Source organism: Delphinapterus leucas, chromosome 11 (assembly GCF_059928025.1).
Source record: "Delphinapterus leucas isolate spDelLeu-1000000601 "Yukka" chromosome 11, BTC_Dleu_Yukka2, whole genome shotgun sequence".
NCBI classification, from domain to species: Eukaryota; Metazoa; Chordata; class Mammalia; order Artiodactyla; family Monodontidae; genus Delphinapterus; species Delphinapterus leucas.
Window position 1 is genome coordinate 50,675,270 of NC_143139.1, and position 12,575 is coordinate 50,687,844.

At 38.4% G+C, this 12,575-nt stretch overlaps 1 protein-coding gene across 1 annotated transcript in view; it reads right to left on the reverse strand.

Moving 5' to 3' along the window:
* Nucleotides 1-12,575, reverse strand: part of C11H12orf56 (chromosome 11 C12orf56 homolog) — a 60,296-nt gene that overhangs the window by 33,033 nt on the left and 14,688 nt on the right. The window contains 2 exon segments of the mRNA XM_030763120.2: nt 4,795-4,875; nt 8,904-9,315. Of these exon segments, the coding sequence (XP_030618980.2) occupies nt 4,795-4,875; nt 8,904-9,315 (493 nt within the window).

Here is a 12,575-nt window from a genome sequence, read left to right on the forward strand (position 1 = left end):
TCTACAGAGAAGTTATGGATAATCACAGTTTCTCTGAACATTCAGAGAATATTTGCTTTTACACAGATGACAAACTTTCTTTGACTAATTTAAATAAGAAAAAGTCTAGGGCTTCCCTGGTGGCGCAGTGGTTGAGAGTCCGCCTGCCGATGCAGGGGACACGGGTTCATGCCCCGGTCCGGGAAGATCCCACATGCCGCGGTGCGGCTGGGCCCGTGATCCATGGCCGCTGAGCCTGCGCGTCCAGAGCCTGTGCTCCGCAACGGGAAAGGCCACAACAGTGAGAGGCCCGCGTACCGCATAAAAAAAAAAAAAAAAGAAAAAGAAAACGTCTAGGCCAGAAGAATCCATTATTCAACTTAGGAATAAGAGGAAATTTTACATTAATGTTAATAGATATTCTGTATTTTCATGAGCTAGAAAACAAATTCATGCAAATAATGTAGCAGGAGGATTACTGATTTAATGATAAGCTCTATTTTTACTATTTTTTTCATTTTTCCAGACATTTAATATCAGTAATACCTTACATTTGAATAATGCTTTACAGCTGGTATGGTTTTTCATACATTATCTCAGAAGCTCTGTGTATATGTTCACAATGGTCAGATTACAGAACTCACAACTGTGACAAAATCCTAATTTGAAAACCCAAAGAATATTTTCTTCTTTTAAACTGAAGGACTTCCCTGGTGGCGCAGTGCTTGAGAATCTGCCTGCTTATGCAGGGGACACGGGTTTGAGCCCTGGTCTGGGAGGATCCCACATGCCGCAGAGCGGCTGGGCCCGTGAGCCACAACTACTGAGCCCGCGCATCTGGAGCCTGTGCTCCGCAACAAGAAAGGCCACGATAGTGAGAGGCCCGGGCACTGCGATGAAGAGTGGCCCCCTCTTGCCACAACTAGAGAAAGCCCTCGCACAGAAACGAAGACACAACACAGCAAAAATACATTAATTAATTAATAAACTGAAGGTGCCTTGTAGGCACAGACTATTTCCTATGTATCTTGTGCATATATTTGCATCCTTCATGGTGCATTAAATTACTACACTTTAAATATGTTGCCTTCAGAAATTAACTTTACAAGAAATATGCTTTTCCTGAGTCAGGATAGTGGCAGAACTCTCCTTGCCTTCAGGGATAAATTTCAAGCCACACAAAGTAAGAGCCTGTTTTTATTATACAATTAGCTTTAAAATCACTTTATATAATATAGTACCAAAATTAAAACTGATACTTTTTTTTAGAATAAACATAAGAAAACAGGTAGAAATTCTAAGCTATCTGTATAATCATCTTTTAAAAAAAGAAATCCCGGGACTGGGCTTCCCTGGTGGTGCAGTGGTTAAGAATCCGCCTGCCAATGCAGGGGACACAGGTTCAAGCCCTGGTCCAGGAAGATCCCACATGCCGCGGAGCAACTAAGCCTGTGCGCCACAACTACTGAGCCTGTGCTCTAGAACCCGCGAGCCTCAACTACTGAAGCCTGTGCACCTAGACCCTGTGCTCCGCAACAAGAGAAGCCACTGCAATGAGAAGCTCGTGCATCGCAACAAAGAGTAGCCCCGACTCACCGCATCTAGAGAAAGCCCTCATGCGGAAACGAAGACCCAACGCAGCCAAAAATAAAATAACTTTTAAAAAAAGAAAGAAAAAAAAAGAAATCCCAGGACTTCCCTGGTGGTCCAGTGGTTAAGACTCCACACTCCCAATGCAGGGGGCCCGGGTTCCATCCCTGGTTGGGGAACTAGAGCCTGCATGCTGCAACGAAGATCCCGAGTGCCGCAGCTAAGACCCGGCACAGCCAAATTAATTAATTTTAAAAAAGGAAATCCCAAACATTATGTTATTTAACCCCTACATAACTCAGAACGTATCTCGAAATAACTGGAACATTTCCTTGCAAAATCATCGTTATCACACCAACAAACCTATCAATAATTCTATGGTATTGTCTAATACCTAGTCCATATTCAAATGTTCTCTCTTGTCTTAAAAATGCCTTTTTATATTTGGTTCATTAAAACCAAGATCTAAATAAGATAATTGCTATATTTGCTTGCTACGTTTCTTAGATCTTTTTAAAACTTCTACTACGGAAATTTTCAAACATACACAAAAATGGAGAAAGTCTTATAAGAAACCCTCACATACCCATCACTTAGCTTCAGTAATTTTCAACATTTTGCCAGTCTTGTTTTATCTATTCCCTTACACACACACACACACACACACACACCTTTTAAATTTTTGAGATAAAATATACATAACCTAAAATTTACCATTTTAACCATTTTCAGGTGTACAATTCAACGGCATTAAGTGCATTCACAGTGTTGTGCAATCGTCACTACTATCCATTTCCAGAACTTTTTCATCTTCCCAAACAGACTCTGCATCCATTAAACAATGTCTCCATTCCTGTCTCTCCATGGCTCCTGGTAACCTATATTCTGCTTTCTGTTTCTGTGAATTTGCCTATTCTAGGTGCCTCATATAAGTGGAACCATATAATATTTGTCCTTCTACTACTGGCTTATTTAACTTAGCATAATTTCTTCAAGCCTCATCCATGTTGTCACATGTATCAGAATTTCATTCCTTCTCAAGGCTGACACACCCACACTTTTAAGTCAGATTCCAGTTTAATTGTTTGAACAAAGATATGTCATAGGTGGTGCTATGTGTTTCATGTTACATCAAATAATGAGGCATTGTATAATTTTTAAGTGCTCCATTATAGCATCCCACTTAAGTGATTCTAAGACTGATCAGTGTTTAGTTATTTACATGATCCCTCCATTTTGAAATTCCACTTCACCTTTCTGTCTGATGGTTCCATCCACTGAGGATCTTTGCATGAATCTATTATTTCATCAGAGGTTAAAAAATGGTAACTTTCTAATTCTGTTAAACCTCCCACATTCATTAGCTGGAATTCTGTAAAATGGAATTTGCTCTCATCAACTTGGGCTACTTGGTTACCCTGAACTAATTACAGTTTATGCAGGAAAGGCAGGATAAATGCTTAATTCTTTCCATTTGTTTGCTGATTTGCAGAAAAATGAATTAGTGCCCTATTTACTTCTAATGGAGTTCAGTACATTTTTATTTCTTAACCGGGTGGGGGAGGGTAGGAGGGAGGACTTTCTCTCTATGATGCATCATTATACACTTTGGAATTTTTATATATTCGTTATGTTTTAACCATCTCATTCATTATTTTTTCTGATTCTTGATTTGTTCCATCTTTGGCTATCAGGAGGCCCTTCATGTGGGCTCCTGTGTCCTTTAGTTTGAGCCCTGTTACTCTTTGCATTTTGCCACAAGCTGTTTCAGACTCATTTGTATATTTCCTACCCCAGACCTAGAATCAGTCATTCTTCCAAGGAACTGTGGTTCCCTTTAATGGGGAATGAATTGTATCTTTTAAAATTAAACTTTCCCTTAGTTCACTTACATCACCTCTAATATACGTCACTATCGTAAACCTCTCAAAAGTCACTCATGACTCACTTAATATCAAAATTATTGGCACCATCAATTGACAGAGTGCTCTCTAAGTACAAAGCACTGTTTTAAGTAAGAAAAATACGAAAATTAATAAGACATACTCCTTGCCTTCCAGGGGCTCACAATCTATTGGAAGTAATCGTCACATCACAAGTAACTACTTCAGTGTAAGGCTGACTATGATAAGAACATAATAGAACTATGAAGTCTGGATAAAATCCAAACTCCTTTGCCTTGCATATAAGGTCCCAGCCTCTATCTTATTTCATTCATTCATTCATTGTATAAAGGCTTATTGGCAGCCTACTATGTGCCAGTGACCAAGGAACAGTCCCTGCCCTTAAGGAGCATACTGCATAATAGGGCAGCACATAAACAAGCAATCCATAATACAGAGTGGACAGTGCTACAGATATGTAAGCACAGGACGTTATGGAGGGGCCCTCTTAACTTAGTCTTGAGAAATGATTTTTAGACAAAGGGATAGTGAGGTAAGACTTGAGGAGTTGAAGTTTCTATGAAGGGGAAGAAGAGAAGAGAGTAGTGTTCTAGAATAGAGGCCATCACGTTAGGGCCCAGATTAACAGGGAGCTCTTTGAGAGCTATGAGTTCATTTGGATCAGGAGCTTAGGGCAAGAGTGTGGAGGACACAATAGAAAAATAGAGACATCAGGAAGATTTGTAAAAAGCTGTTATAGAGTGTACACCTTCTAAGGGCAATGGGGAGCTATGGAAAGACTTTAAGGGAGGAGCTCCATGATCACGTTTGTACTTCTGAAAGATTCCTCTGTTGTATTGAAGAATGGTCTAGAGAGGGGCAAGAGTGAAGGCAGAGGCCAGCCAGGAAAATACTGTCAGAGCCCAGAACAGATAATTGGATCTGAGCATGTGGCAGTAGAAAGAAGTGGGTGTTATCCAGATATATTCAATAAGTACAGTAAATCATGTGGTGATGACTGGATTAGGGGATGGGGATCTCGGGATCCAGGACTCTGGCTTAGGCTGTCTAGAGATAATGACATCATGCCCTGTTTAGGAAACACAGATGGAAGGTCAGGTCACAGAAGGAAGAGGCTGAGTTCTGTTTTGAATATGCTGACGTTATGGCTCCTGTGAAACATACAAGAAGTGATATCCAGTGGGTAATTGTCTTTGCAATTCAGGGCAAGAAGAGATGTAGATATAAATGTGATGGTCAGCATCACATAGAGTTAGGAGAGGCAAAGAGGGCGAACACCGTCCCCCCCCCCCCCCCCCGTGCAACTCTGTCCTGTCATCACTCCTTACCTATATGGCTTTTGACTTCCAGTAGCAGGACTGAGCTCACTAACATATAGGGGATCTTGTAAAAGAGTAGCTTTCTGAAAGAGAAAAAAAGTGGGAATAGTTAGAATTTTTGTTTACTGAAAAATCAATTCCCACTACTTTTAGTCAATATCATATATCTATTCTTTAATCCCTTCTACAGTACATGATTTGTAACTCATTCCAATATTTGATAATACTACAGGGAATTTTTTCCTTATATAGTTTTTTTAAAGTTTTAAACATAGCATTTGTTCATTATAAAATAGAATAATCTATCAAAATCAAACAGTACAGAAATGAAAAGTAAATGATAAAAGTTCCCTATCTCTCCCTACCCTTTCTGTCTCAATATTCAAAACACCCTACTGTTGTTGGTTTGGTTTATATTCTTTCAGGCATATAACAACATGTTAATTATAACATATACATTTATAATATTTACATGTTAGATGATATATTTTTATAATATGTATTTAATACTAGCTACATCATATCACATATTAATCTGGATTATTTTTCACTTAATATATGGTGGACAGTTTTTCATGTCTATGTATATAGATTTACTTCAGTCTTTTTAATAATGATTACCCAGTATTACATAGCCGAGATATACAATAATTTTGTTAACTATTCCCCCATTAATGGGGTTATTTTTTCCTTAAATCTTTAGTGCTGCCGCTTCCCGCTCATACTGGGTCTTGAAACAAATTGGCATGTAGTGTAATAATTTTTTATTTATGTTGAGGCTTAACAGACAGGTCAGAAGGAATTTCTGAAATGTTGCTGATTTACAACTCCAAACAACTCCTGTCTTATTCCTTAATAAGAGTAGGGTGGTGGGTGTGTGTGTAGGGGGGAATTATGTACTTTTTCTTACTATTTTTGTCATTGCTTTATGTTTAAAAAAAAGCTGCCTTTTTTTTCTCTCCAAATGTTTATGCTTGCCTTAAATCTAGAATTTTAATTTGAGGATATTCGTTATTTAGCTTTCTAGCAGTTATTCCACAATGTATGAAGGGCAAAGAATTGCCATATTTTGTCTTTGTAGAACTTGAGATGCTAAACAACGCAGATGTAATTACTTTTGGTGAAAGTTACAGATAAAATGGGTTACTGACAAGGACAACTCTTTGGAAACCTTTAAAATCAGAATGAGTGCTAATTTCTAACTGGATGGTTTAGGTTAATTTTACCTGAAAGTATACAGAGAGTTAAGATGTCTAATTCCTTTTCCCAGGAGCATTTATCCATACCTCAACATGAAAGAAATCTCAAGGCACAAGAGAGCAATTACCCAAGATAATTCTGACAGATTTAGGAGATTTTTTTTGTCCATTTCCTAAAATTTATGAAGATAGCCAAGACTAACCAAAGGTGACCAACCTAATGAAAGACTTCAACAATGTCACAAAAAGTCACAACTTTTAAAATGTTTATATTGTTAATATCTTATTCTCACTAGAATGAATGCTAACCTGATAGATTCATCATTTATATATGAAATATTTGCTTACTCATTTTTCATCCTTCAAGGGATAGAACATTGGGGTTTTTTTGCCTGCACCGCGAGGCATGCGGTATCTTAGTTCCCCAACCAGGGATAGAACCCACACCCCCTGCAGTGGAAGCGCGGAGTCTTAACTGCTGGACTGCCAGGGAATTCCCAGAACATTGTTTTCAATGATAATATCTGACAACTCATAAAGATAACCCCCCTCCATCCACATTATTTCAGTGGTCATGGAAAAAAAAAAAAAGCAGACTGTCTGGGTTCAAATCCCAGCTCTATATTAGTTGTACAACCTTGAATATATCATTTAATTTCCCTGTGCCTCAATTTCCTCATCTATGAGATGAGAATAACAGTCCTACCTCGTAGGACTGTTGTACAGATTAAATGAGTTAATATACAGAAAGCATCAGAACAGTTCCTACCAATAATAACACTACACATTAGTTGTTTGTTATTGCTTATAGTATCAGAAGGGCTATGAATTGGCCTATCTGACTTACCCCATCCATGCCTTTGCTGCAGAATTTAAAAGTAGTACTTAAAACTGGGAGTTAGTTAAACAGTTATTTTGAAATATTTAGGTAGATTTTTAGAAGTCAATTAAATTGTGGTTTTTCTATTAGAACATATGAAGCTTTCTTTTAATAGATCAGGATTTTCCCTCTATTCATGATTCACTTACATTCTTAATTTGGAGAAAGCGGTTTAAAATTTTAGAGAGGAATTTTAAACATTTAACATTTAATTTAAACAATAACATTCTAAACTGTGCTATGAGAAAAAAATGAGAGTTGTCTTGCAATCTTTCACAATTTTTGGCCACTTATAAAACCCCCTCCTTCCTAGCTTCTTCTGAGTGAAAACAGTCTTTCATACTTCTTAATATTATTATGTGGGAAGATCAATAATAAAAATTATGTATCACTGAAGATAAGTAAAAAGGGTCATACTATTCTTTTAATAAATTGCTTATTTTAAAACTGATTCTGATGTTATAAGAAGATCCCTAAATGGGAGTTCTGAGTCGGCCCCTACACTTATTATATAATGTTGAGTAAGTCACTTAGAATTTTTGTGCTTCAGTCTCCTCATTTATAAAATAAGGGACATAGACCAGGTGATCTCTATAAAATTATCTGATCTTATGACAATGAGTCTGTCAACTACAAATTGGCACTTGCCACCGGCACTTGCCATCTGCCTCTACAAGGATTACATCATGAGCTGCTGCAGCTGCTGACCTTCAACACCCCCTGGAAGGAGCTCAGGGTGGAGCGCAGAAAGGAGGCGTGCTGCGCTCTGGGAAAAACTGGCAGAACAGGTCTTCAGATAGTTAGATATTTTCAGGAGCCGATTTTATGAGCCCAGTTCTTGTATCTCCTCATATCTAGAAAAGCACTACTAAAATCCTTCATGACGTCTGTTCCTCGTGACGAGCAGTAACCTTCACAAGACTAGCAGAAACCTTCTGCAAAAAATATGTGCTTGATTGCATGTACTCCCCTTTCACCAAAATCATATATATACTGACCTTCCCCCCACCTGTTTGGAGCAGTTTCTCAGAGCTATTTGTTTTGTTTTTTGGGTTTTTTTTTTTACGGTACGCGGGCCTCTCACTGTTGTGGCCTCTCCCGTTGCGGAGCACAGGCTCCGGACGCGCGGGCTCGGCGGCCATGGCTCACGGGCCCAGCCGCTCCGCGGCATGTGGGATCTTCCCGGACCGGGGCACAAACCCGCGTCCCCTGCATCGGCAGGCGGACTCTCAACCACTGCGCCACCAGGGAAGCCTTCTCAGAGCTATTTGAGATGCTGTCTCCCGAGCTATAGTCATCGTTTTGCCCAAATAAAACTTAACTCACAAATCTCATGTTGTGCTTTTTTTTTTTTTAAGTCAAAAACTCCCACTAACCTACTTTCAATAACACAGCTAAGAAATACAGAAACATATTGATACTGTTGAACTTTATCTGAGCTCCCTGGTCTCTGAAAGCAGAATGGTTGAGAAATCACCCCAGCTAACTGCGAAAGACCACCCTGCTCACAAATATTCCAAGATAAGACTTGTCTCCAACCTTCCTCATTGATTCCCATGAGACTCACTGCTGACTCCCTTGTTTATTACCTGCCTCTATAAAACCTCAGATCCATCTCCTTTTCTTGAAGACATGTCTCATTAATGAGCATTTTCCCTATTGCAATAGCCTGGTAAAATCATATCCTTAATTGTCCAGTGCATTATGTCTTGCACAATATTACTAAATTCGAAGGTTAAACTTCCAAAATGGGGAGGAAGAGCAGGGAAGCCTACCCTAAAAAACAATACTCAAGGGCTTCCCTGGTGGTGCAGTGGTTGAGAGACTGCCTGCCGATGCAGGGGACATGGGTTCGTGCCCCGGTCCGGGAAGATCCCACATGCCGCGGAGCGGCTGAGCCCGCGAGCCATGGCCGCTGAGCCTGCGCGTCCGGAGCCTGTGCTCCGCAACGGGAGAGGCCACAGCAGTGAGAGGCCCGCGTACCGCAAAAAAAACAATATTCAAGTCAAGGTTAACTTAGGAGGACACTTACTATAACATAATTGTTCCATGAACTTTTTAAGTGCAGAAATATTGATGAAGTTGTGGAAATAATGTACTAATGAAGTTTTGACTCCTTTTTCTCTAGGTTTGGGTTACTCTGTAAAGGGGAGGCCAGGGAGGAATTTCCTAAGTAAAACTCATTTCCGTTCCCACTGCACGTGAAAGGGATTTCACTTAGAGAGTCTTTGTGATCTGAAAGTCCCTGGGGTTCTTTTGTGTTTGTGGTGCAAAATGGCACACCGACAGCCTTGCTAGTGGCTGATGTGGGCTGATAGCTCCTCCTGGAGGGGGTAGGTAAGGGTCGACAGGCACTTTGGCCATGAAGGGACAGCTTCTTGAGGTCTGAAGGAGGGCCAAGAGTTGAGTCCTTGGATGGTGGTGTGCTGCTCTCTTGGTGGTACCTGTCAGGTAGAATTTAGAGTTAAACATAATATTCAGAATTTAACAGTAAGGAACAAAGAGAACCCAATGGCCCCATTGCAGCAGTTTAAGAGTCTGAAAGTAAAAGTCTTCACATAAAAGAAATGCTTGTAAGAGAAAGGAGTGATTTACTCTCACCTGCTGTTGACCATTGACCTAGAGGAGGTATGGCACAATTCTTCAGTATATACTCCCGCTTTGAGAAATAAAACTCTATGCTATGTCATTTAAAGAAGGATTTTTTATATCTAAAGCCTTATGCCTGTCCTTCACAGAGCCCAACATTCCCGGTGAAAGGACTTTTCATTCTAGTTTTGAAACTTGATTGTTCTTTCATCTTGCATTTCTAATGGATCCTATAAAGAAAAAAGAACTATTCATATGGAGAGATGAAGAGAGATTTTTTTTAATTTTTATTTATTTTTGGGGGGGGAGAGAGATTTTTTTTTAATGGTGTTTTCTTTGACTCATATTTTGCTAACACTCTCTGATTTTTCCAATATCATCCCAATAGCATCAGCACTTTTTTCAGAACCAATTCTGGGTCCCATCTTTTACCTTCTCTGTTCTCTCCAGCTCACCATGACTCATTTCTTTTCTCTGCAACACAAGGAAGCAAGTGGTAGAGGCTAAGAAGTTGCAGAGTATGAGATCTAAGTTCTAATCCAGGCTCTGCCACTCAGTGGTTATGTGACTTAGATTGACCTAAGCCTCAATTTCCTAATTTTAAAATAGGAACAATAATAGAACCAATTTCGTTGAGTTTGTGTGAGGATTAAGTAAGAAAATACATGCAGTGTTTTTTAACACTGGAAACACTCAGTAGGTGCTAGGGATTAATATTATCCTATATTGCCTTGAACTGCTGGTTTATCATTTTACATTAAGATATCTTATCTTCCTTATGAGACTGGCACCTCCATGAAAGTGGAAAACCACTTTGTTTTTATTAGTTCTTAACTTTAAACAGGTATAAAATTCATTCATCATCTGTACAATGCTATGAACTGTGCTGAGTTCCAGCCCTCAGCTCCCTCTTCCACTGACCTTACATACGTGTACACGCATGCATGCACACACACACACATAAACAAGTGCTCACCTCAGTTCATTTATCCAAGTTCCATCCCCCTTAAACAGCCATCCTTACCAAACCCTCAGGCTTAAGGATGTGCACACTGGCATTGTGGTCCCAGAGCATGATCAGGAAAGAGAGTGTACGAGCACCCCCTCCTTCCTGCACTCTTCTTGCCCTGGGGAGTGGCACATGACATGGCCAGATTTTAAACACACAACTAAAATTAATGTATATGACCCATAATCTCTGAATGCTACTTACTGATTATCTTACCTTGCCCTATTTCTTTATAGGATTCTAGTACTATGTAACAGTGATATCGAAGTATCTAAGAATATAAGATGCTCATATAGGATTTTCAGGTCAATGAATATGTGTAGCCCAGAAATGGATGATACATACTCCAATCCTCTTGAAAGTGATAGCTTTTCTTTATTCTTGTAGATGATATTTTCTAAAATTTTCTCTATGGAAATTAAGAGAGTTAAATAACCAGTGCACAGATTATGTTAGGTAATGTTATGAAATTATGTTAAAATGTTCATTTTAGGCACAACATATGTTTCATGTGAAAGGTCAGCAAAATGATTTCAGGTAGTTACAGAAAGGCACACTTGAAGTGACTGTTATTTACTCAGTTGTATGAAAAATTTATTATTTTAAAGAGCTAAAAGAGTTTCTAAAAAGGATTACCTTTTTGACAGCATAAGTTAAAATGTCATGGACATTATAATTTCACCAGTGAAGCAAGCCAACTCATAAAGTTGAACTGTAGTTTTCACATGAAATTCAATAATACCCACTTTTAGTAGTCTGATTAAAGAGTAGTTCATTACTAAGCAAGAGTTCTAGAACCTTGAGTTTCAACATGTGTCAACTTCACATTTACACAACTAAGTTGCTAAAAGTCAAGTGTTTTTCTAATGAGCTGATCACATATCTCTAGAGAGAGCCACCGCAAAGGAGAAAGCAATGGGAGAACTGGGAAAGAGAACTCCAGAATCAAAAGTATGCACAAATCGTTTTTCTCCTTTCTCCCTCTGCATCAAACACAGATAAACTCCTTGAGGCTGAAACTGTCAGATTAAAAGCCAGAGTCCAAAAAGCAGCAGGCAACATTAAACAGCTTCAGAAAAATCTGTTAGATGCAAAGTCAGCTAAGAACGCAAAGTACATATATACTAGCATATTGACTCTATCAAGAAATGAAGAAAAATGGTAAATAGAATTTACTTAACTTCTTTCTCATCCTTTTTAAGAGTTTTAAAATGGAATAGAAAAAAATCATTGATTTTTAAAACTCTTAAAAAGGATGAGAAAGAAGTTAAGTAAATATGAAAACGGGGAGTTTAGTGTTCATGGAAAGTAAAACACCTATCAGACCGAAATTGTCAGATTAATGTGCTAAAATATAAGAAACAAGCAGAACAATAAGGAACAATGATTCTTCCATAAAAAAAAATCATATAGACCTAGATCTCAAGATGTAGAATTTGAGCTCTCCTGAATAAAAAATTCCCCATGAAGACTCTACTAAAGCAGAATTGGTGAAATATAAGCAATTCTATGTAAAATAATTCAAAGCTAGAAAATAATTCTCAGATATTTAAGTGTAATCAAGAGGCTGGCAGAGACCAGTACCAAACTCTTCATGTGACCCAGAGTCACATAATATTCAAAATGTCCCAGACACAATCCAAAATTACTTGACATTTGAAAAGCCAGGAAAATCTCAATACCTTATGAGAAAAAAGAAAATTAACAGATATCAATCTTGAGATGAAAAAGATGTTGGAATTATCAGACAAAAGCTTTAAGGTAACCATCATAACCATGCTCCAATAAATGAGAGTGAATCCGTTTGAAACAAATGGAAAGATAGAAAGTCTCAGCAGAGAAATAGCAAATATAAAAAGGAACCAAATGGAAATTTTAGGAGGAAAAAATACACTACAATAACTAAAAATTTTTAAATTCTCTGAATGGACTCAGTGAGCAGAGTAGAGATGACAGAGAAAAGAGTCATTGAATTTTGAAGATAGAGGAATAGAAATTATCCAATTTGAACAATTCAGAGAGAATAGAGATTGAAGAAAAAAATGAACACATTCTCAAGGGACTGTGTGACAATATGAAAAAGACCTAATATTCATGTCTTCAGAG